Source organism: Dipodomys merriami, unplaced genomic scaffold (genome assembly GCF_024711535.1).
Source record: "Dipodomys merriami isolate MVZ:Mamm:240054 unplaced genomic scaffold, mDipMer1.0.p SCAF_70, whole genome shotgun sequence".
Lineage (NCBI taxonomy): Eukaryota > Metazoa > Chordata > Mammalia > Rodentia > Heteromyidae > Dipodomys > Dipodomys merriami.
In genome coordinates this window covers 169,270-192,896 of record NW_027206291.1, presented here as the reverse complement: position 1 = coordinate 192,896, position 23,627 = coordinate 169,270, and the positions used below count along the sequence as shown (strand labels likewise).

The following is a 23,627-nucleotide window of genomic DNA, read 5'->3' as shown; positions in this document are numbered from 1 at the left end:
AATCTGGGGACAACTCAGGACGGCCAGCGAGGCTGCAGGGTTGGGGAGATGGCCTGAGAAGGTCTCCCCAGTTCCGACCCTCACCCGGCCCTCTTCTTCAACGGGAAAGTCAGGGCACCCACTGGGGGCGCCTGCGGGCCGGGTCATTCCCAGTGCTATCCAGGATCTCGGTAGGGGACAGAACTGGGTCCAGGAACCTTGGCTGCAGCATCAGTGCCCCTTCCTTAGCTCGAGCGGACACCTGGCTGAGGGTCAGTTCTGGGGGGCAGGGGTACGGTGGGAGTGCTCTGGCCAGTGAGAGGATGGGGGGCCTCCAGCACCGCAGTCCCTGGCCTGTCCTCACTGCCGGCCAGCACCAGCCGCTAGCAAGCTCTAACACCAGCCTCCCTCTCTCAGCAGCCCTGAAAGGCAGTGCCCAGGCGGCTCCACGGCCTGACAGGTGTCTCCCTCTCTCCCCCGCTCTCCACAGCATTCGCAGCGACAGGCGCCTCCTCTGCCAACCGGTTTGTCAGCATCGGACCCCGGGACGGCAACTTTCTGAACATCCCACAGCAGTCTCAGGTAGGAGCCAGCCCCATGCGCCCAGGCACTGGCCGAGAGGGGCCTCTCCACGTGGCCAGGGGCTGAGCCTGGCTGCCTTCTGCACGCCCAGCTGAGCGGCCTCCCCAGGCAGCCCCCAGGCTCCCTGGCTAATCGGTTAATTGGATAATTAGCTCTGACAGCCCTGGCCCTGGGGAAGGGGGCCAAGGACCCAAGCAAGGCTAGAGGCTTTCTGGGCCAGGCGTGGTTTCAGCAAAGGTAGTAGCCCGAGGCATCTCAGACGGTAGCCTGGGCTCTCTCCTGCTCTTCCCGGCCCCTTCTGCTAGAAGCCCTGGCTCCTGGCCCTCCCCGCTTCCCTGGCTATGTGTGGGCTGGCCAGGGGCAGAGGAGACCTGGTAGGCTCCTTTCCCAGGGACTCTGGCACCACGAGAAAGGCAGGGCTGGCCGGCTGGAGCCCCGCCCCCCCCTCGAGCCCCCAGAGCCCTGTGAGGGCTCCAGGCCTCTGCAAAAGCACTCATCAGGGAAGGCACTGCCCCCACCTCCCCGAGCCTAAAGCCCCAGGACTCTTGCACATGCGTGTGTGCATATGTGCAATGACAGTCCCCTGGTGTGCCTGTGCCCTGAGACGCAGGATGAGCAGGACCCAGCCCCTGGGGCAAGGTAGGGTGCGCCACCTCCGCAGGGCAGAGCTGCGCTGGGGGCGTCTGGGTCTCAGAGCCAGGCCTTGCAGAAGAGAGTGGGCCCAGGTCTCCCTCTTGCGCATTTTACAAAAGCCCCTCTCCCAGGCTTCCCACAGAGACCCACCTCTGCCCGCCCGGCCGCCAGGGCCAACTCTGTGGGCGCTGGCCCGCCTCTGCTCTGAGGCGCCAGGCCAGAGAAAGTTAGTGGAATGAAGTTTGTGTGTGTGTGTGTGTGTGTGTGTGTGTGTGTGTGTGGTTTGAGGGGGTTTTCTTTCTTTCTTTTCCTTCTTCTCTAACAACAACAACAAAAAAAAGGCCAAAAAACTTTGTCAAACTTCAAACTTCAGAGCTCCCTAGTGGCAAGAAGGGGAGGGGAAGGAACTTCAGCCCCCTCTAGCTTCCCACCCCCTTTCCCCAGAGTCACGTCTGACCCGTCTGGTTTCCAGGAGCAACCAGACATGATGTAACACCCAGATGAACTTGAACTTGGGGGTGTTGAGAAGAAAAACAATGGCTCTGAGCAGGGGCTGGAGCCAGCCCCCTCTGCTCTGTGCCAGGGAGGCCGAGAGAGCCCTGCTGGCAGAGGGCAGGAGGGGGTGCCAGAGGAAGGGGCAGCAGGCGGCCTCCCCTCCCGGCTGGCACCAGGGGCTGGGCTCCGCGGCTCCCTCCTCTCCTCCCTTCCCCTCCCAGAGCAGCAGTTCTCCGGGGCTCAGTGCGCATGCTCACCGGCCAGCAAGGCCCTCCCGCTCACCCGGGTTTCCCTCCCTCACTTTCTCTGCTCACTTGGCTTTAGACGCTTTGAGGCCAAGTCAGAGTTGGAGGCAAGTTGGGGAAAGTTTCTTTCCCTGGTGTTTCCCATCTTGGGGCCCCTGGCGGTGGAGGAGGGCGTCTGTGCGGCCAGCCCAGCCGGCTGGCCCGGGTCCTAGCCCTGAGCAGGCAGGGCAGGTGTGTCTGCACAGTGAAGAGGGAGCCAGGGCCGGACTGGGGGCAGGCGGCTGTGGGGTACAGTTGGGGGCGGTTTCCACAGTAACCAGTGACTTTAGCTGATCCCCGGAGCACCAGATGGAGAGAGAACAATAGAATGAGGGAAGAAAGGAGAATTTTAGCAATTTTGTCATTCCCTGGGCAGTGCTTTTTACTTAGTTTAATCAATTTTGGACCTGGCTCAGGAAGCAGGGGTGGGTGGGTGGGCGGGCTGGCGGAGAAGGCTGCAGATCCTCTGATCCTAGGACCATGGGGAGAGCAGTCCCCACGGTGCTGCCTTTGTCCCCAGCTGCGGGCCTGGAACTGAGAAGGCCCTAGCCTGAGACCAGGTGGTGGTCCCCTGCAGGGAAGCTCCCAGGACCCTGGGGGACAGCCCTCAGGCCTTGGTGTGGTGTGCCAGCCAGGCAGGCGGGCTGGAGATGCAGGGCTAGGCTCTCCCAGCCTCTGGCCAGCGGTAACCTTCTGGTCCCAGAGAACCCGCAGACCAGAGTGGAAGTCCAGGAGCTGGTGGCTGACCCAGCCTCCTTCACCCTCTCTGAGGACACTCAGGTCTTGGGTTTCTACCTAGACCGCCAGGCCCCAGAATCTCCACGTGGCTTTTGGCCGGTTCCCAGGTAGGACTCAGGGCAGGTGCTTGGCCCCCTCTGCCCAGCACAGGCATGAAGCATCTGCCAGGCAGCGGACCCGCTGTGGTGCAATAGCAGGTGCTGTGGGTCCATCATGGGTGACCATGGCCACAGGCAGCTGCTTACGTTTGAGTTAATTAAAGAAAATGGACCTGTGGTCAGACACCCTGGGGAGAAAGCTTTGGTGTTACCAGCTACCGCGGGGACCGGCCAATCTCTCGTGTTGGTAGTATTGGGCTTTGAACTCTGGGCCTTGTGCTTTGCTAGGCAGGCCATCCACCAGGGAGGCATACCTCCAGTTCAGAAGAGCATAAAGCTCCTTTTTCTTTGTTTTGTTCTTCATGAGGTCTTGGTATGGTCCCAGGGTTGGGAGTGTCCCGGCTTTGGTGATGCTCCTGCCTGCAGCTCCCAAGTAGCTGCATTGACTGGCCTTTGCCACTGTGCCTGGCTTCTCTGAAACCATGTGTTTTTCTTTTTTTGTCGGTGTGGGGCTTGAACTGAGGGCCTGGCCACTGTTCCTGAGCCTCTTTGTGCTCAAGGCTAGTGCTCTGCCACTTGAGCCACAGCACTTCTGTTTTGTTTTGTTCTTTGTTTTTTGTCAGTCATGGGGCTTGAACTCTGGGCCTGGGCACTGTCCCTCAGCTCTTCAGCTCAAGGCGAGCGCTCTACTTCTTGAGCCACAGTGCGACCTCCTACTTTTTCTGTTTATGTGGTGCTGAGGAATCAAACCCAGGGCCTCATGCATGCGAGGCAAGCACTCTACCACTGAGCCACCTTCCCAGCCCCTCCCTCTGGTTTTTGAGTGATTAATTGGAGATAACAGTCTCATGGGGACTTTTCTGCCCCCCCCTCCCCCGCTTTGAACTGTGATCCTCAGAGCTCAGCCTCCAGAGTAGCAAGGATTACAAGCGTGAGCCACCGGTGCCTGGCTCCGAAGCCATTTCTAGGTCCCATGTCCCCATTCACACCAGAGTCTGAGAGGTAGGTAGGCCTGTCTCCAGGCATGTCGGAAGAATTGTGTACTGGGTGGGGCTTTGTTTTGTCATTTTTTTTTTGTTGTTGTTGTTTTTGTGGTAATACTGAGCTTAAACTCAGGGCCTTGGCACTGTCCTTTAGCTTTTTTGCCCAGGGCTAGCACTCTATCGCTCCACTTCCAGCTTTTCGATAGTTAACTAGAGTGTCACAGACTTTTCTGCCTGGGCTGGCCTTGAACCAGGATCGTCATATCTTACTCCTGAGTAGCTAGGATTACAGGTATGAGCCACTGGCACTCAGAATTTTTTTTACCTTTTGAGACAGGGTCTCCTAATGTAGTCTTGGGTGGCCTTGAACTCCTGCTCCTCCTGCCTCTGCCTGCAGAGTACTCCGATTGTGGGCATTAATTACCACTACAGCTGGCTGGTGTGTGTGTGTGTGTGTGTGTGTGTGTGTGTGTGTGTGTGTGTGTGTGTGTGGGTAGGTGGTTGGTTGGTTTTGGTGCTGTGGTTGGGAATCAGGGCCTCACACCTGCTAAGCCAGCATGCCGTACCAATGGCCCATACCTGTGTTCCAGCAGGACTTTAAACACTGCAAAATTTCATGGGAAATCCTATGTGGATCTCTGGCTACTTTGAAAATGTGGTACCACCCCGCACCCAGGCAGCACCCCAACCCACTCACCCCATTGTAGCGGGCTGGGTCTTAGGCAGCGTACAGGGGCTCCGGGATTCTCATGATAGCAGCACAAGCAGCAGCTGTTGAGAAGCAGGAGGCCCAGCCTGGTTACCGAAGACCCATGGGAGATTGCGTGTCCTCAGGCAGGCCACCCACTCTCCACACTGGCCATCGCTGTGGGACTAGGGCACGGGTGGAGTGTCTGGGTATCTGTGTGCACTCTAGTTGGCTCTTCTGGGTCCCTGCAGACCAACGTTGGTGACACAGAGCCTGGAAGGGCCGCAATGTGGCTTCAGAGAAGGTGCTGTCAGTTGTGCCGAGAGTCCCTGGCCCACCACCCAGTCACAAAGTCACACAGCAAGCGGACCCTAGAAGGGGGAGGTGGCCATGCAGCCAGGTCCTGGGGTCCACCCTGTGTGCTCCCTGTCTCCCGTGTGCGGGGAGACAGCGCCGCCTGCTGGCGCCCAGAGGAAGCGGTGCCCACCCCAGGGAGCCTGGGCTTCTTCCCTGCAGCTCCTGCTGCCCTGAGGGTAGAGGAGCCGGCCTGGTGGGCTCCTGCCCCTCCCCCCAGGCCCGGCCCAGCTCGGGCCTGAAGCCATGTGGCTCCCCCACCCCCAGCCTTTCAGCCTGTGGGACCTGGCTGCGCTGTACAGACGGGAATTTCTGTTTTTAATCCAAAGAGACAGAAAACTCAGCCAGAAGCTGGGTCACCCCACCCACTCCCCAAGCCCCTCTGGGTACAAAAGCCCCAGCCTGGCATCCTCCCCACCTTGCAGGACTCACACAAAAACCCAAACAATTGCAAACATGGCCAGATCCTAGGTTTGTGCCAGCGCCCGCCATGGGGGTCCCGCCCGCTGGGCACCGTGCCCACGGGCAGGCCAGCTGGACTCCTCCCGCACCGGGGAGCAGGGGTCTGGGGGGATTCCTGTGGAGGGTGGGGAGAGCAGGGTGCACCTCCTCCTGCAGGTCAGGTGTCCGCCCAGCATCCAGCCTTCCCCTGAGGAGCTGAACCCCCAGGGGACAAAGTGCCCCCCCTAAGGTCACAAGGCCAACTCAGAGGGAGATGGGACCAGCCCCCAGCTCTTCTCATTCACTGTGTCTCTGTCTCTGTCTCTCTTGGGTCCTCTTCCAGTCCTGGTTCCTCTGATAAGATCAACAAAGAAACAAGAAAATGAAAAGAAGAGGTTCCCTCAAAGGGGGAGAGAAGAAATTTTGAGACATAGAAAAAAAAAAAAAAACCAACCCCAGCCCAGCCCAGCCCAGCCCAGCCCAGCCCAGCCCAGCCCAGCCCAGCCCAGCCCAGCCCCACCGACGAGCAAAGTTCCGCGTCTTCAGCCCCCAGCCCCGGCCTTCCTCCGCCCTCCCGGCCCCCGGGCGGCGCAGCTCCGCGGAGCCGAGCCTCGGCAGCCAGGCGGAAAGAAACACGCGTGGAGCGCTCTGCTCGGCCAGGCAGAGGGCAGACAGGAGCAAAGGGGTGCTGCGGGGCTCCCGCGCCCAGGCAGCGCCCCGGGCAGCGAGCAGCCCCGTCCCGCGGGGCCCCAGCCTCCCCGGCGCCCTGGGACCCGCTTGTAACGATGCTGGGGCTCGCCCCGCCACGCCCCTCCCCTCTCCCGCCCGGCCCGGCTCCGGCCTCTCCCCCTCCACCGCGCTCCGGACCGGGGAGGGCGGCTCTGGGTGGGCCGGGGGCGCCCCCTGGAGTCCGGCCGCGCGCGGGGAAGGGCGTCGAGCCGTCCCGCCCGGGGCCGCCGGCCGGGCCTCTCTGTACAGTCCACGGGGCGGGGAGGGGGCTGGGGAAGCGCCGTCCCCGACGGGCCCCGGGCTCCGCGGGGGGCCGAGGGGCGCCGCCCCAGTGAAGGGAGGGAGGGCCCGGGTCTTCCCGCACCCCAGCCCTGCATGCCGGCGCCCTCGCCCCGCCCCGCCCCGCCGGTCCCTGCCCCCCCCCCGCCCCGCCCGCGCGCGCAGCCCGGCCGGGGCCGGCCCGGGAGGGAGCGGCGCCCACCGGGGACCCCGAGCCCCGCGCCGAGCCGAGGCCGCCACCTGCGCTAGGTAGGAGTCGGGGCTCCTGGGGAGGGGGGTCGTCCTCTTCCCGAGCGTTCCGCGGCTCCCGGCCGCTCCCGCGCGTCCCCACGCCCTCCCCGTCTCCGCTGTCACGTCTGTACTCTTTATTTCGGGGTGGGGCAGTCGTCGTTTGGGTCTCTTCGCGTCCCCGTCCCGTAGGGAAGCCCTCCTCGCGGAGCGATTCGGGAACAATTCGGTACCACACCACAGGAAGTCGCTGTCCCCAGCCCTCCCTCCCCGGGGCGGCCCGGGCGGGAGGGGAGCGCGGGCACACCCGGCCACCCCGGTGTGACGTGGCCCCTCTGGCTTGTCTTTCTGTGCCTTACTCCCCCTCCCCGCGTCTCCCCCAAGTCCTTGTGCCTCTCTTTCTCTCTTTCGTACGGTATGAAAACACAAAGCACAGGTCAGGATCCTCTGGAAGTCAATCAGCCAACATTGCACCGCGGAGGGGTGGGTGAGGGGCTTTATTTATTGAGAGTCGGGGGGGGGCGGCTGTGGCCCTGGGAGGGCGGGAGGAGGGCGCAGGCCCGGGGTCCTCCCCGTAGGACGCCGCACCTCGGGGTGGCCGCCCGCCTCCTCCCCCACCCCCGTCCTCCCGGCGGTGCCTCCGCGGGCGGGCGTAGCGCGGGGCTGCGGGGCCGGGGGCCCGCGGGCGTCTCCCGGGACCGGCCCCGGGGCTCGGGAGCGCGGCGGGCCGGGGGCCGGGCGGCCGGGCGTGACGCGCGGTCAGAGTGCAATGATTCTCCAGTGTGGCTAAACAGGGTCAGAGCCGAGGGCGGGGACCCCCCCCCCCGGGCCGTCGAGGGAGGACGATCGGGGCCGCGGGGCGCCGCCCGGGCGAGGTCGGAAGCTGCAGGCAGCTGGGCTCGGGCAGGAGGGGCGGGCCGGGCGCCCCTTCCCCGGGGGTCGCGAGCCGGGAGGGGGCGGATAGGGCGACGGACGTGGGGATGTGTTAGGAGAGAAAAAAACCCACAAAAATATATATGGGGGAAATGAACTTTTTTTTCACTGAACCAAGTGCAATGCATCAGAGAGTTTTCCTATCTTTGTATGTTAGAGATTGTTAAGAAAAATTCTATTTTTGTTGTCCTGTCCTCGCGGCTCCGGGGACGCTAAAAGAACTGGGCCTCCCCGCCCCGGGCGGGGCCACGACCGATGAGTGGTTTTTCTTTTCTTTTTCTGCCTTTTTTGTTGTTGTTGTTCGTTTTCTTTTTTTTTTTTTAATCGTTTTCCTGCGTTGACGAGGATGACCTGGGGTTTTTATTTGTTTTCATCGTTCGTTCTGGGTTTCGGTGGGAGGGCTGAAGGAAATGTTCACATTTTCGAATTTTAACACACACACACACACACACAAACCTTGACACTAAAAAGAAATCAACCAACACAAGATCAAAAAGGAGAAAACAAAAAAGGAAAAGGACGAGAGAAAATTACTTTTAAGATAATTCAACATAAAAACCCTGGTGCTTCTTACATTATAAAGTACGTTTTAAGAAACCCACAAACTATTATGCATAAGTTTATGAATCAATTAAATATCCTGCACTTGTTAGAAACACGCATACCCCTTCTTTGTTGAGTTTAACGGAACGGGACAGCGGCGCGCGCACCCGCCGGTGGCCGGGCTGCTCGGCCGCGGGTCTCCCCGGGCACCCCCCTTTCCTGGGGCCCAGCGCCCCCTCCTCGCCCCACTCCCGCCCGGGCACGGAGGAGGGGCGCTGCGGGGGTCCCTGCCTCCCCCCTCCTCCGCAGAGGTCAATGCCAACGAACAAACGTCCCTTCCTTTCTCCCTCTCCGCCCGGACTCTCCCGAGCGCCCCTCTTTGAGCCAGACGCCAACTTGACCCTCACCAGCATTATCAGGAGCGCGCTCTGCAAGTTGGTCGTTTCCTCCCCGACTCCCCCTCCCCCCGGCGCCCCCCCCACTCAACACCACCCCTGGCTCCCCCCCCAGCCCCACCCCGGAAGGAAGGCTCCATGCTCCAGAACAGAACCAGCCACGCCGCCGACAGGTCGATCTGCCCAGGCCCGCGCACGCACGCACGCACGCACACGGCCCCCCCCCCGCACACAGCCCCCCAGCCCCCACCCCCGCAACCAGCCCCGACGACTGCCTTACACACCCGCCCCGCGCTGGCCGGCCGACCTAGTGCCTTGTTCTCACCCCCGTGCTGGCGGAGCGGACGCCGCGCTCTGGGTCCCAGAGGGGCCGGGTGGCTCCGACCACCCCCACCCCACCCCGCCCGTGCAGAACGGACCCCCCCACGCGCACACACACGCACACACACACGCACACGAGAGAAAAATAAAGGAGCAATAAAGTCACGAGAACTTTCGTCCCCTAATCGAGAGCCCGAGGGGCACCCCAGACCCGCACTCTGCTCCCCTCCACCCCCACTCACCCTCCCTGGGGCGCCCCCTTTCCCGCTCCCCCCTCCTTTTACCCCCACCCCAAGCCAGCCTGGGCCAGCCCCACTTTGGCCCCTCCCGGGAGATCCGTGCGCCCGACCAGCACCAGCATCGCGGACCGCGAAGGCCGCCCGTCCCGTCAAACAAGTTTCTTCTTAGGCTAAGAAACGCAGTATATACGAGTATCTCTATATATAGTACTAATGGATTTGGTGTGCTTCCCCTTAGCATCCCCCTCCCTCCGCTCCCCCCATCGGCCTGGTCTCCCCCTCCCCGCCTTCACCCCCACCCCCCCCCCGTCTCTGCACTGAGATACATAAGAAACAAGGGTAGTTTACTGTCTGTTTTGTTTTCTGGGTTTTCAGTGTCCTAGCGGAATGCAAGTAGGCAGCCAGCCCGTCTGTCCCCTCCCGCCCGCCCCGCCCCGTCACTGCGCTTCTGTTATACCATCTTTGCCTGACTCTCTCCGGCTTCTCCATTGAATGGCTAATGTGTATGTGAAATAAAGAAAATAAAGAAAAAAAAAACAAAAGCAACTGCGCCCAGAGCCTCCGCCGACGCCACCGATCATCGACCCGTCCCCACCGACCCACCGGGCTCCCGCGCCGTCCAGGGGCGCCTGTCCCGGGGGTCGCCGGGAGAGGGCGCTGGCGGGCGGCGCGGAGCCTCCCGGTCCCCTCGCGACCCCAGCCGGGGAGGGCGGGGTGGGGAGCAGGCACCCCTTGGGTCGTCGCACGTCCGCGGCGTTGGTGCTGCCCTCGCCCCTGGGAAGGGGGTGCGGAGAGGTCACGGGGGGGCGGGGGAACCAGCGGGTAAATGAACATTATTAACTCTGCGCGGGGGGTGGGTCTTGGGGACCCTCGAGTCCTCCGGGGTCTCTGCCGCCCTCATCCGGGGCGACCCCGCCGGTCCCTCCTGCAGAAAGTTCACTCCGGAGCACAGTCCTCGGCGCGTCCCGCCCTGAGGGCCTCCAGATCTGGGTGGGGCGATCCCCTGACGCGGGGTGCGCCCCCGCAACCAGAGACGTCGCCGGCCCGGGGAGGGGGTCACCGCACCTCGGGACTCAGAGCCGCCTGCTCCACCTTGATGGGCCGCGCCGTCCCGCCCGGGGCGCCGTCGGAGCCGCCGGGGAGCGCGGGCTGCGAGCGCGCGGCCGCCTCGGCCTTGCACGCCGCCGCCGCCTCCCGCCGGGCGGACGCCGCCGCCTCCCGCCGGGCGCCGCCGTCCGCGCCTCCTGCCCGGGGCGCCGGCCGCTTGCGGGGCCCGGGCGCGGCGGGGCCCGCGGCCAGCGCCGCCGCCTGATCCCGCAGCAGCCGCACCAGGAAGCCGATGTACCGCATGGCCAGGCGCAGCACCTCGTTCTTGCTCAGCTTCCGGTCGGGCGGGTGAGTGGGCAGCAGCTTCCGGAGCTCGGCGAAGGCGCCGTTCACGTTCTGCTGCCGCCAGCGCTCGCGGCTGTTGGTGAACACGCGCCGGGCCACCTTCTGCGGCTGGTGCCCTGCGGGCCGGAGGAGGGAACGGGTGGGCGGCCGGGCCGGGCAGCGCGAGGCAGGCACCCCTGCAGCCCCCACGTGCAGATCGGCCTCTCCCGGGCCCCTAGACGTGGGCTCCCGGGCTCCCCGGCCCACACCGAGGCCCTGATGCGCACGACTCCGCGCCCCTCGATGGCGGCGAAGGGGCTGAGATCCCCTGGGGAGCAGGCCACCCTCTCCCTGGAACCCTCTTGCTGAGGATGCCCCATTGCGGTGTATTCCGGGGGTGTATGAGAGGCGCCCCCGTGTCTCCTGTGGCCGGTGGGAGTGGGGAGGGGTTCGTGGCCAGGCTGATGGCTGTGGTGGCTCCAGGCAGTGGTGTGGCTTGCCCCTGTAGCTGTCTGTGGTTCTCTAGCCGACTTGTGTAGTTATGGTTGTGTGGCTGGCTCTTTCATGGCTGTGCATTCCAGGGGAGCTATCATTTTGGGGGTTCCCAGTCTCAGCTGTGGCCAGTGGCTCTTTGAGGGGGGCGCGGGGAGCGGAAGCTGTGGTCTTGAATGCATCTGGCTATAACCTGGACGGGGCTTGGCGTGGATGTGTGGGAAATACCTGTCCCTGTGGGAGGGGATGGGGCAGCCCCCCACCCGCAAGCCTGTGCGCATGCGTGGACACACACACACACACACACACACACACACACACACACACACACACACACACACACACACACACACACACACACACACACACACACCTCCCTCCCTCACCCTCAGGCAGGTCCAGGTCACAATGGCTCGGTCTCCGCTTCAGCCTGCTGCTGCTGGGCAAGATGCCAAAAGGTCCTGCCGGCCCAATGTAGACGCTGTAAGGGGTCGTGGGTCACAAATGCCTCTGTGGGCAAGGACCCTGGTCCCCCCATCTCCAGCGTCCCCTTCCAGCCCCGTCTTCCCCACTGACCTGTTGAGGAAGGGGTGAGGGTGGTAGTGCAGGGCCAGGGCGGGCGGCGTGGCCCCCAGGGCCGACAGGTGCAGCATGGGGGGCCGGAGGGCGCTCAGCTCTGTGGTGGGCACGGCTGGGCCTGGGAGCCGGGTGTGCCCCAGGCTGATCACTGGCACGCCGGGGGGCAGTCTGAGCGGGGAGGGGCCTCGATGGCCTGCCTCCTCCGGGAATGGGGGGGACTCCGGGGAGGCAGACTTTGGGGTCCCGGAGGGCGCTGGGCTGGGGGTGCCTGCCATCTCTGCCTTTTCAGTCATGATGGGGCCCGCCTCCGCCTGGGCTTGGGGTCGGCACATGGGCCCTGAGGAGGGGGTGCTCACCTGTGGGAGGGAGGGGGAGAGGCTGGTGGGAGGACCGGGCAGTGCGGGGGGGGGGGGGGAGCAGGAGGAGTGGAGGTTCAAGTGGGCAAAGATGGAGGAGGGGGAGCCCAGGAACTGCCTGCCACACGGGGTGCTGGGCGGCTGAGCCTGTGTGTAAGGGGAGCTGCGCTAATATCCTTAATCCCACCCCCCACCCCCAGCTGCCGGCGAGGATGGAGGCCCCGCGCGGGCCCAGGAGACCCCCAAGCCCCACAGTTGGTCGTAACCCTGAAATCGCATCCTGAGACACCCCCACATTGACCATTGGTGCCATAGGACGTTGGGATCCCTCCTCATAGTCCCCCGTGTCACCAGCCCCCCACCCGCCGGCCGGCCTGTGGACCTCAGCTGTGACCTCCAGTGTTCTCATCGCCACCACACTGCTCCCCTCTGCTTTCCACCATTGTAACAGGGTCTCCCGACCTCTGAGCAGTCTCCTGACCCAACTACCTGCACTGCCATCCCCTCCCCCAGGCTGACCCGTTGGACCCCAACAGCACCCCTACGTCTCCCTCTGCTTCTGGCACCACCCTGCCCCTCACCCCCAGCATCACCCCTCCTTTGGCGGGTCTGCTGGGTGGCCTCCCGGGATTGGGGTGCTCTGGTAACTGGGGGGACCTCCCCAGCGGGATGGACGCACGGATTGGGAAAGGGTTGCGGGGGAGGGGGGCTGCACCATCTCCCCCTCTTACCCCGGCTGTGTCCCCGCGTTCTGGCGCGCGTTGTCCCGGCTCGGTGTCCTCAGGCCCGGCGGGCCGGGCCCCGAGGCGGCGGCTTCCGCGGTCCGGTCTGATGAAAGCCCTCCAGGCCGCCCCGTCGGGCCCCAGAGCCGGGCCGCGCCTCCTCCCGGGCTCCCGGGGGCCTGGGCGGCCGCGGGCGGCGGGCAGCGTGGGTCCCGGGAACGAGAGCGGCTGGGGGCCCGGCCCGCCCTCTCCCCGCCCTCGGCGGCCGGGTTTCCTCCCTCCCAGCCCGGCCGCAGGGGCCAGAGGATGCCGGGCCGCCACAGATAAGGCCCTGCTCGCCTGGCCACGCCTGATAAGGAGCCGGGCTGACCCCGGAGGAAACCGGGCGGGCGGCAGCCCCAGCGCCCCGGCCCCGCCCCGGGCGCCCGCCTGGGCCGGCACCCCCGCGGAGGGCCTGGCCTCCCCCCTCGGTGCCCGCAGACACTGGCGGACCCCCGGCCTCGGCACACGATCGGGGGAGAGACCGAGGCAGGGCCGACAGCATGGAGCTCGGGTCCTCCGCAGGCTTCCCGGCCCCGGGCCGCGTGACCCAGGGGCCCCAGCCCTGTCTCCTCCCCACCCTCCTGCTTCCTCTTTTTCACTCATGTCCTCCCCCCCCCCCGCGGGCACGCCACGGGGCCACGTCTGATCTGCGCCTGGCCGCGAGGGGCCAGGGGCACTGGGCTCCAGGGTCAGGGCGGGCGGTGATTTCCGCAGCTGTCTCTAAGGTCTCGGGATGATGGGGGGGGCACCCCTGCAATCCCAGCTACTCAGTGGGAAGCCAGTGCCAGCGGGACGCGCCCCACTCTTATCCCGCACGCACCACCGCGAAGCCGGGCGCGGAGCCGCGGCTCGGGTGGTAGCGCACCAGCCTCGAGGAACAGACCTGGGACGGCGCCCAGGCCCTGGGTTCAAGGCCCAGCCGCGGCACGGAAGAAAACAAAAACCACCGTGGGTCAAGTCGGTCGGTGGTGTGGCCGGGGAAGGGGGTTCCGGGGCGCCGGTGTGCGAGGCCGGGAGCGGCCCGCGGGGGGGCTGGCGACTCAGGGTGCACACAGGAGAGAAGCCATCGGGGCGCAGGACACCCCCCTGGGCCGCGCTGGCCCTGCCGGCTGGGGACGGGGCGCAGCTTCCCTCACTGGGGGTCAGGGCAACAGCCCGGGCCCAAACCGCGCACCGTCCTGGGGCTGCAGCTCAGGAAACACCTGGTCCGGAGCGGATGCCCTGGACGCCTGGTTCCGGTCTGGCTTCCGCCACTGCGGCCCGGGAGAAAGCGAAGCCAAAAACAAACCGGGGCCGCGGGAGGCCGCGTGGGGGCTGCTGCGCGGCCTGAGCGCGCGCTCCCGCCCGAGGGGCGGGGCCTCCGCTCGGGGCCCGAGCGCCACCCTGTGGCCGCCGGCGGGAACCGCGGGCGGCAGCTCCCGGGCCGAGCCGCAAATCCGCTTCTCTGGCCCAAAGGAACACTGCGCAGAGAGACAAGGGCCACGCAGGGACATATTTTTTACTTATTTATGTATTTATGTCAGTCCTGGGGCTTGAACTCAGGGCCGGAGCGCTGTCCCTGAGCTTCTTTGTGCTCAAGGCTAGCGCTCTACCACTTGAGCCACAGCGCCGCTTCTGGTTTTTGAGTGACGAACAGGAGCGAAGAGTTTCACAGGGCTGGCTTCAAACTGCAATCCTGAGATCTCAGCTTCCTGAGTAGTTCGGATTACAGGCAGGAGCATCTTTTTATTGGCTCAGTCTACCCCTGGCCCGGCAGAGGCCGCTGGTTGACTGGAAGACTGGTTGGGGGTCTCTGGACAGTCCAGGGGGGCCGCATCCGCAGAGGTTCCGGGTGCAGGGGGGATGTGTGAGTAGCAGCACTGGTCGCCCCGTGGACAGGCACCCTGGGGTGAGGCAGAGATGATGGGGTGAAGCCCAGCAGCCCCACCCAGCAAGCTCACTCCCACGACATGGCCGCTATGGCGGGAGGGGTACCCAGGTGCCCGGCAGTGGGGAGGAAGATGGCACCTCACCTCCTTGAATCGCTTGCAAGGAAACGACTTGAGGCGGGCAGCCCTCTGCGCGGGGTCCTCCGCGGGCTCTTTCCTCTTATTCTGCAGGACCCGGCGTTTCTCCTCCAGCGCTTCACTGGCTGCCTTGCCCCTGGGCAGGCACACCGAGTGGGGCTTCCCCCTGGCCTTCCTCCCATTGCCCTGGACAAACTCCCCACACACACAACCCCACACTCACCCTGGCCGCGCTCGGGGCCGGGGACCCCAGTTGGCCTCTGGGTTGGCCTGGAAGCGCTTGAGCCCTCGCTGGCGGGAGCTTGGGTTGGCATCTTCGCGGATGGTGAAGTTGGCCTGAAGCCTGGAGAGGTGGGGGTGAGGGCTGGGGTGGCGACCACGTGGGTATACAGAGCACCCCCAAACCCACACGTGCCCACCTCCACACCAAGGTTCTTTCTTTTACTATTGAGTCCAGATTGTTCTGGAAGATAACAACAGAGTGGACCCCTCACGGATAAGAAGGGGCTAGGTGGGTGTGGGTATGGTGGTGCTCACTTCCAGCTTTTTCTGTGGTGCTGAGGAATGGAACCCAGGGCCTCATGCTTGCAAGGCAAGCTTTCTACCACTGAGCCACCTTCCCAGCCCCAAGTCTGTTAGACTCTTATCTCTTAACTAGCAAAAAGCTGGAAGTGGAGCTGTGGCTCAAATGGCAGAGGGCTAGCCTCAAGTACAAAAGCTTAAGGACAGAGCCTAAGCCCTGAGTTCAAGTTCTAGGCTGGCACACGTGTGCTCACACACATCTAGACAGATAAAGTTCTCTGTGCTCTGACTCAGGTAACTGGCTGGGGGGCTGGGAGCTCAGGGGGAGGGCAGAGAAGAAGGAGACCAGATTCTGGGCTCCAGTCTTGGCAGGGGAGTGTCGGTGGGGGGGGCTCCCCCCATGTTCTCTGGGGTCACTCTCAGCCCCCCCCCCCCAGTCCTCTGGCGCTGCAAACCTGGGCTCCACACTGAGGATGCGGAAGGCAGGGCTGGTCTCTGACAGCCGCTCCCGCTTCACCGGGTACTCCTTCTCCTGAGAGAAGAGATGAGGAGACGCTGCACTCAGGGGCCTTTGGGGGACCACCCCTCCCCACGGCCCCTTGGAGCTGACCCCCTCACCCAGCAGCGCATGATGTCCCACAGAGCGGAGGCTGGGGCGTCGGTCTTCACGGCGTTCTTACAGGCGTGGGAGAGCGACACCCGGAAGCCAGCGTGGAGGAGGGCTGACCTGGGGAAGGGCCAGGACGGTGAGGGGTTGCCCGGAGCCCGGCGATCCCCACAGGCCCAGGGCCTCCCTGGACCTTTCTGGAACTAACCGCAGCTGCAGGAGGCTGGGCGTGTTGCAGTGGATGGTGGAGCTGAGCTGGTCCAGCGTGTAGTAGAGGGGTGCGTCTGGGAGTTCCTGGAAGGGGGGGAACCGCATGGGCTCGGCGGGGCCGGAGGGGGGGCGAGCAGACACGGCGGGCGGGCACCCTGCCGGCCCCCACCTCGGTGACAACGCTCAAGACCCCTCGGATCCGCTGCGAGGTGTGGAAGCGGCCAGGATTCGCACTCACGGCCTCAAGGACCCGGCCCACGAAGTCCAGGTTGTGGATGGGCGCTGCCCACACGGGGCCGCCGAGCTGCCGGGGCACACGGGGCGGATGACGGGGGGCCGGGGAGAAGGCGCCCCGGAGCCCCGCCCGCGCCGCCCGCCGCCCGGGCCTTCACCTGGTGTCGCTGTCCACAGTGCTCGCACTCGGGGGTCACCGGAGGACCGCAGGCGGCCGAGAATTTGATCCTGCCAGGAAGGGGGCGGTTAGGGTTGGGGGCCGTCCCAGGGTGTCCCGCCCAGACCCCCAAGCCCTCCCAGGCTCACCGGCCACCAGGGGCCTCCGATGCTTTCCCGAGGCGCTGCAGGTGGAGGGCGCCGCAGCCCACGCACTGGAACACCAGCGCCTGCTTGCTGTGGAGGCAGGGAGTGCCAGGCGAGGCCCCGCCCCGCCACAGGCCCCGCCCCCGCCACAGGCCCCGCCCCAACAAGGCTCTTCCAACCGCAGGCTCCTCCCTCGCCCTGGGCCCGCCCTGGGCCAGGCCCCGCCCCAGCTCAGGCCCCGCCCTCTTCTCCTCTGGGAGAGGCTGACCTGGCGGAGGCTTTGACCTTGGCCTGGCCGGTGAACACACGCACAAACACGCGCACGTAGAAGTCGGCGCTGATGCTGAGCAGTGGCTCTATGAAGCGCTGGTAGCAGTTCGCATGGAGGTCCAGGCTGTGCAGCACGATCCGCAGCGCCTAGGGGCGCAGGGGACGGGATCACTCTCCCCACAGACCCAGGGAGTACAAAAGCCAGGCACACAGTTGCTCCCCGGGTTCCAACCTCGGCCCTACTCTCATAACCCTTGGGAAGCCAGCATCACCTCTCAGTGCCTCAGTTTCCTCATCTGCAACATGACAGAAAGCACAAAGGTTCAGCAACAGAGCACCCTGTACCACGTGGGCACTGTGGACAGGAAGTGGAGGACACTGTTGCAAAACTTGTCTGAGACCTAAGGGACTAGGCCAGGACTTACCCCTTTTCTGGCCGACCCTGCTTCAAATACCCAAGGGAGCCCAATGGGGTCCATTCTATGAGGGCAAAACAGGCCCAAGAAGGTGAAGTCGAGTACCCAACACAGAAGAAACTCTAGATTTTAAATCCAGACCTGAAAAAACTACCCTTAAAAAGACTGTCTTGGGCTGGGAATGTGGCTTAGTGATAGAGCAATTGCCTAGCATGCATGAAGACAGTACCACATACACAAAAAGCCAGAACCGACCTGGGTGCCAGCGCCTCACTCCTGTAATCCTAGCTACTCAGGAGGCTGAGATCTGAGGATCGGGGTTCAAAGCCAGCCAGCCCAGGCAGGAAAGTCCATGAAACTCTTATCTCCAATAAACCACCAGAAAACTCGAAGTGGTGCTGTAGCTCACGTGGTAGAGCACTCACCTTAAGCTGAAGAGCTCAAGGCCCAGAGTTCAAGTCCCACGACCAACAAAAAAAGCCAGAACTGGTGCTGTGGCTCAAGTGGTAGAGCACTAGCCTTGAGCAAAAGCAGCCCAGGGACAGTGCCCAGGCCCTGAGTTCAAGCCCCAGGACTGGGGAAAAAATAAAAAGACATGCCAGACAAGGTAGTTAACACCTATAATCCCAGCAGTGGGAAGACTGAGACAGGAGGACCCCACTGGTCTATATGAGCCTGATTCCCAAAAACTAAACAAAAACTTTTTTTGGAGAAATTACATAATCATAGAAAAACAACAATGTAGCCAGGCGCTGGTGACTCACATCATAAGCCTAGCTACTCTACAGATGAGATATGAGGATCTTGGTTTGAAGCCAGTCTAGGCAGAAAAATCCATGAGACTCTTTTATCTCCAATTCACTGGGAGCTGTGGTTCAAGTGGTTAGCCTTGAGCAAAAAGCCTAGGGACAGTGTCCAGGTCAAGTTGAAGCCCCAGGAGCAGGGTGCACACGTACAAGCACACACACACACACACACACACACACACACACGCACACACACACACACACACACACACTCCAACCATGTAACCTCCTACTCATGTGAGTTATCGGCTAGTCTTCCCTGCCTGGGCTGGATCTGCCTGGAGGAAGCTGCGCAGGTCCCAGGTGTGGGGCGGGGGTGCAGGGAGGTCCCCTCACCATCTCGTGGCAGGCGCGGCTCTTGAGAGCCATGGCCCCATACTTGCTGTAGCACGTCTCGCCGTTGTTCCCTGCCAGGACCGCCATATCCGTGCAGGTGATGCACAGCAGCCCTGGGGGGGGGGGGGGGGCGAGCAGTGAGGACCCTCCCCAAACACCCAGCCCTGCTCAAGCCTGGCGGGGGGAGGGCTCACCTCCTTCGCTCACAGCCTGCACTGCTGCGTCCAGAAAGGAGGCGGGGCTGCCGTAAGGGTCCAGGTCAATGACGTCAAAGCGCTCTGATACCCTCTGGTGCTGGTACATTAGCATCCTACAGGAGAGATGGCCAGATGGCCGGTCCTTAGCCTCCCATGGGGCCCTCCACACATGTGGACTCCTACAGGGTTTGACCTTGAACTTGAGGCCAGCTTCCCAAGTTCAGGCTCTGGCCATTTGTTTTGTTTCCAGGTTTTCTTTGTGGTTTCAAAATCTGGGATTTGAGCTGTGTATCACCAGGCCCAGCTTGACGATCATTAGATGCGTGATTTTCATCCCTAGGCCTCAGTCTACCCATCTACATATAGCCTTGACAATGAACACGCGGTAATGACAGAGACATTCAAGTGGCCTTATGCTGCAAGTCCTGCAGATTGTCCACCTGCATGCTGACCCCTCCCTGGGTCACAAGTCCCGTCTATTAGGTTTACACTCACTGACTCTTGACATTGAGAGGTGCCTGGCACAGACACTGTCTGTGAAAAGACCATCTTCCAGGGGAATAAATGAATACAAGTTGTACAAGAAGTTCAGCTGGGAAGTGGCTTAGTAGAGTGCTTGTCTAACACGCATGAAGTCCTGGGTTTGATTCCTCAGGACTACAGACACAGAAAAAGCGGGAAGTGGTGCTGTGGCTCAAGTGGTAGAGTGCTAACCTTGAGCAAAAGAAGCTCAGGGACAGTGCCCAGGCCCTGAGTTCAAGCCCAGGACCGACCAAAAAAAAAAATTGTCTAAAGCAGTGGGTCAGTACTCAGAACTATAATCCCAGCTACTCAGGAGGCTGAGGTAGGAGGATCCTGAGCTCAAGGCTAGCCTAGGCAACACAGTAAGACTTTGTCCTCAATAATAAGATTTTTTAAAAAAGACAAAAAATACCTTGCTTAATGGCATTGTTTTCACCTTATGTAAATGCATACTAAAAACATTCCCAGAACAAGATGTGGTTCTCAAAGCACGTCCTTGTTGTTTAATGTATGTCTGTACTTCTTGGTGGCACAGAATATGAACTGTCCAAGTTGTGAGGCATTTTTGTGTTTGTTTGTTTTTTGAGGGGGGGGTGGGGGACACGCAGGGGGACACGCTGGTAATGGAGCTTGGATTCAGGGCCCTGCATTTTTTTTTTTTTTTGATTGGTTGTGGGGCTTGAACTAGGGGCCTGGGTGCTGCCCCTGAGCTCTTCAACTCAAGGTGAGCACACTACCACTTGAGCCACAGTGTCACTTCCAGTTTTCTGGTGGCTAAATGGAGATAAGAGTCTCATGGACTTTCCTGCCTGGGCTGCTTTGAACCGTGATCCTCAGATCTCAGCCTCCTGAGTAGCTAGGATTACAGGCATGAGCCACCGGCAGGGCCTTACATTCTTCCTTGGCTTTTTTGCTTAAAGCTGGAGTTTTGGCTATTTAACAGAAGGTAAGATTCTCATGGACTTTTCTGCTCTGACTGGCTTTGAACCATGATCCTCAGATCTCAGCATCCTGAATAGCTAGGATGACAGGTGTGAACCACCAGTGCCCAGCTGCATTATTGGACTATTCATTATATGAATCCAGCCAGATGAAACAACCAAGCAGGGTTCCAAGAAGCTACTATGTCCCTCTGCTGTGGTCATATTCTCAGAGAAGGACAGAGGCAGCATCACCCCAGGCAGCCAAAGTGACAACCCAATGTGACCTTATCAGCAATAGGCAGTGCTACCTGGAACTTACCGGGCATCTGCCTGGCTGGCCTGTACCAAGTGGCCCACATTATTGAGCTCGATGTTCTGGCGCATGAGATGCACTGCCTGGGCGGAGGCATCATTGGCAACCACAGATCGGAGTCCAGGTACTTCTCGAGCAAACCGAATGGAGCGGAGGCCAGAAGCTGCCAGGCCCTCCAGCACCCGCAGGCCCTCCTGTTGGGAGTTAAGAAGGGACTCTCATTCACATCCCTACTTCCATTCTCTTCTGGAGCTCCAAGAGTTGTCTCCCAGCCCAGCTCCTATAGTTCCTAGTGGTCTAAGAGCCGGGGAAGGGAGGATTGATTCTAAGGCGGCCACAGCTGCTCAGCCCTACCTCACAGATCTCTTCAACGGCAGCTGTTCGAGGCTGGTCTTGTGGAGCCAGGTTTTCACCCTCTTTTGGTTTGAGTTTTTCCTCTTCTGGTTCTGACAAGTCCACAACCACTTTCTGCAGGTCCTGCTCACCTGGCACCTTGACTGCAGTCACAGGAGAGATAAGCCAAGGACTCAGATGCTCCTCCACCTCCCTCACCCCCTCCCCGTGCTGAGGACTGAACCCCCAGGGCCTCTACACTTGTTTTTTGTGGGTTTTTTGGGTCCGGTCGTGGGGTCTGAACTCTGGGCCTGGGCGCTGTCCCTCAGCTCTTCAGCTCAAGGCTAGCGCTCTACCACTTGAGCCACAGCGCCACTTCCAGCTTTTTTCTTATGTGGTGCTGAGGAATCGAACCCAGGGCCTCAGGCATGTAAGGCAAGCGCTCTACCACTGAGCCACCTTCCCAGCCCAGGGCCTCCACACTTGAACTACACCCCAGCTCATCAATGAGAAACCTCCCCTTAATGTTCACAATCCTTCAGATTCATGGGAAAATGTCTTGTTCAGACGCTAGTGTGTGCAGGGCACTGGGGGACTAATGCCTGTAATCCTAGCTGCTCAGAAGGCTGAGATCTGAGGATCTCAGTTCAAAGCTAAGTAGGAAAGAATATGAGACTTTCATTTCCATTAAGGACCCCAAAAAAGCTGGAAGTGGAGCTGGGGCTCAAATGTAGAATATCAGCCTTGAGTGGAAAAAGCTCATGGACAGTGCCTGGGCCCTGAGATTCAAGGCCTGGCACAAAGGCACTAACAAACAACAAACAAAAAACAACAACCGGGGTTGGGAAGGTGGCTCAGTGGTAGAGTGCTTGCCTCACATGCATGAGGCCCTGGGTTTGATTCCTCAGCACCACATAAGCAGAAAAAGCAGGATGTGGCACTGTGGCTTAAGTGGTAGAGTGCTCCCCTTGAACTGAAGAGCTGAGGGACAGTGCCCAGGCCCAGAGTTCAGGCCCCACGACTGACAAAAACCAACCAACAAACAAAAAATAACAACCTAGGGCACATCAGACTGAGGTAAGGAAAGAGGTTTTCATGACACCCCCCCCCCCCAAACATAAACACCGGAGCCTGAACCTGTACTCACTCTGGATTCCTTTGGCCCCAAGCTGAATTCGAGCAAACTCTGTAATTACTGCACACCTGATGAGAGAAGAATCTGCTTACTTCCTTTGTAACAGATCAAGGCTTGAATTCCCTTACAGTTTCTCTTAGCCGCAGTTGTCTTTCTTTTGTCCTGCATTCTCAATTCTACCGAAAACTCCCAACTGAATGATTGAGAGGTTAACTATTTTTTTTCCTTCAGGTTCATAAACCCCAGAACAGCTGGGAGTCAGTGGCTCACACATGTAATCCTAGTTATTCAGGAGAGCTGAGGATCTCGGTTTAAAGCCAGCCCAGGGAGAACATCCCTGAGACATTCAAGTCCAGCAAAAAGTGAGAAGTGAAGCTATGGTTCAAGTGGGCTCAGAGTGCCAGATTTGACCTAAAGGACACAGCCCAGAGTTTAAATCTAAGTAGGGACACACACACACACACACACACACACACGATAGCAGACGATGTCTCCAATCAGATGACCTTCTTAAATCATTATTTCAATGCATTACCACAATGACCTTCTTAAATCATTATTTCAATGCATTACCACAAAGTGTGTAAGCGGTGTGAAGCTTAACTCGCAGAAAAGTCTGCAAGTTAAAAATAAGTGATCTGTCCATTCCGAATAACAAGAACGAACCCCAGGAGGGCGACTGAAAAATTCCTGAGGAGGACAGAAAAGGACACACACGCCCAGGAGGACAAAGACCCCCACCAGGCTAGTAATTCTTCCGGCCCAGCTCCTCCTCCCTCCCCATAAAAACCCGGAGCGGGCACCAGGGGGGAAGAAGTTTTGTGGCTGAATGGGTCCATCTTCCAAGATGCCAGCCACTGATTAAGCCCGATTTCTTCCTGCCAAGCCTCTATCTCCTGGATGCTGGCCTTCCAGCGGCGGACAGCCGGGGACGTATTCCGGTAATACCTCCGATCTCACCGACCCACTCCCCCTCTGCCAGGCTGACCCCTGCTCACGTGAGGTCCCGGTTGAACTCCTGCACGGGGTTGTAGAAGACCTCATTGGCGCTGGGGAAGACGATCGTGGCGGCGCCCTCGGTGACTGTCGTCTCCGGGGCGGCGGGCGGGCGCTGTTCTCCACGGGGCCCCGAGCCGTTCTCCAGCGCGGCTGGAGCCGGCGGGCCCGGGGGCGACACCCCGGCCATGCACGGGGCTCTGCGGAGGCCGCGGACGGGACGGAGAGCGCCGCTCAGCCGCAGGACGGACATCCGCGGGCCCCGCGGCCCGCCAGCCTCATCCGGGGGCCCGGGGGCGGAGGGGGAAGAGAGAGGGAGGCCGAGCTGCAATCGGGTAAAGAGCCGGGGCTGTAGACACCGCGGGGCCTCGGGAGGCGGGCACCCCGGCCTCGCGGGGCGTCGGGGCCCTGCGGAGCCGGAAGCTCTCGCGGCAGTCCACTCCCCGCGCCCCCGCCCCCTCGACTCTTCACCTTGCCCGTCGCCGCACGCAGAACCCAGCCAGGCTCGGTGCACGCCGCCCGCATCAAGGCCAGGGCGCTGCCATGTTGGCCCGGAGGGAGGGCAGGTCACGTGACGGCGGCTAGCCAATCAGAGGCGCCGGCTACGGCGGGCGGCCAGGGTCAGGCTTCCTGGCCAAAGGACGCGTGTTGAATGTGTGGCACGGGTGAAGCCGGCTTTCCCAAACCTGGAGGGAAAGAGTCGCTGGTCCCAGTGCACAGAACAGAGTATTGTGTTTAGAGAAATAGGGCCTTCGATCGGGGGAGCTAACCCCTAGAGGTCGTCTCCTGGGTGCTGTATGCACAAACTTAGAGCAGCACCCTGCTGGGATAACCTAGGCTCCGGAATCCAATTAGTGGGTTTGAATACCTGCCCCACCACGTGGTCTGGGGCTCGTTACTTCACCCCTCAGGCTCTCACTTTCCTTGTTGTATCTGAATCTCAGCTTTCAAGGAAGGGCAAAGGTTACTGGACAAAATGTCTGGAAAGTATAAC

The 23,627-nt window shown here is 61.6% G+C and overlaps 3 protein-coding genes across 10 annotated transcripts in view; 1 reads left to right on the top strand and 2 right to left on the bottom strand.

Moving 5' to 3' along the window:
- The window catches only part of LOC138817648 (nuclear factor 1 X-type), a 92,797-nt gene extending 87,129 nt beyond the window's left edge, over positions 1–5,668 (top strand). For all 7 annotated transcript variants that reach the window (XM_070008155.1, XM_070008153.1, XM_070008150.1 and 4 more), the window contains 2 exons: positions 470–561; positions 5,619–5,668. In XM_070008155.1, coding sequence (XP_069864256.1) covers positions 470–541 — 72 coding nt within the window. In that variant the 3' untranslated portion in view covers positions 542–561; positions 5,619–5,668. The remainder of the gene's footprint in view (positions 1–469; positions 562–5,618) is intronic.
- A 3,617-nt stretch (positions 5,669–9,285) lies between these two features.
- LOC138817649 (protein lyl-1-like) lies at positions 9,286–13,023 on the bottom strand. Its single transcript, XM_070008158.1, has 4 exons — positions 12,472–13,023; positions 11,382–11,740; positions 11,192–11,286; positions 9,286–10,450 (listed from the first exon to the last, which is right to left on the bottom strand). Exons 2-4 carry the CDS (start codon positions 11,714–11,716, stop codon positions 9,999–10,001), a joined length of 882 nt encoding a protein of 293 aa, XP_069864259.1. The 5' UTR covers positions 11,717–11,740; positions 12,472–13,023; the 3' UTR covers positions 9,286–9,998.
- A 970-nt stretch (positions 13,024–13,993) lies between these two features.
- On the bottom strand, positions 13,994–23,208 carry LOC138817660 (tRNA (guanine(26)-N(2))-dimethyltransferase-like). 2 transcript variants are annotated; one of them, XM_070008180.1, is made up of 17 exons: positions 23,105–23,208; positions 22,636–22,958; positions 21,650–21,705; positions 20,524–20,666; positions 20,176–20,363; positions 18,409–18,524; positions 18,215–18,327; positions 16,655–16,803; positions 16,390–16,476; positions 16,242–16,311; positions 16,019–16,153; positions 15,848–15,933; positions 15,651–15,759; positions 15,488–15,564; positions 14,734–14,853; positions 14,517–14,646; positions 13,994–14,387 (listed from the first exon to the last, which is right to left on the bottom strand). In XM_070008180.1, the coding sequence occupies exons 1-17, from the start codon at positions 23,156–23,158 to the stop codon at positions 14,238–14,240; spliced, it is 2,106 nt and encodes a 701-aa protein (XP_069864281.1). In that variant the 5' UTR covers positions 23,159–23,208; the 3' UTR covers positions 13,994–14,237. The 2 variants fall into 2 exon arrangements, with proteins under 2 accessions (XP_069864281.1, XP_069864282.1); XM_070008181.1 differs by lacking the exon at positions 14,517–14,646.
- Between the last annotated feature and the right edge of the window lie 419 nt (positions 23,209–23,627).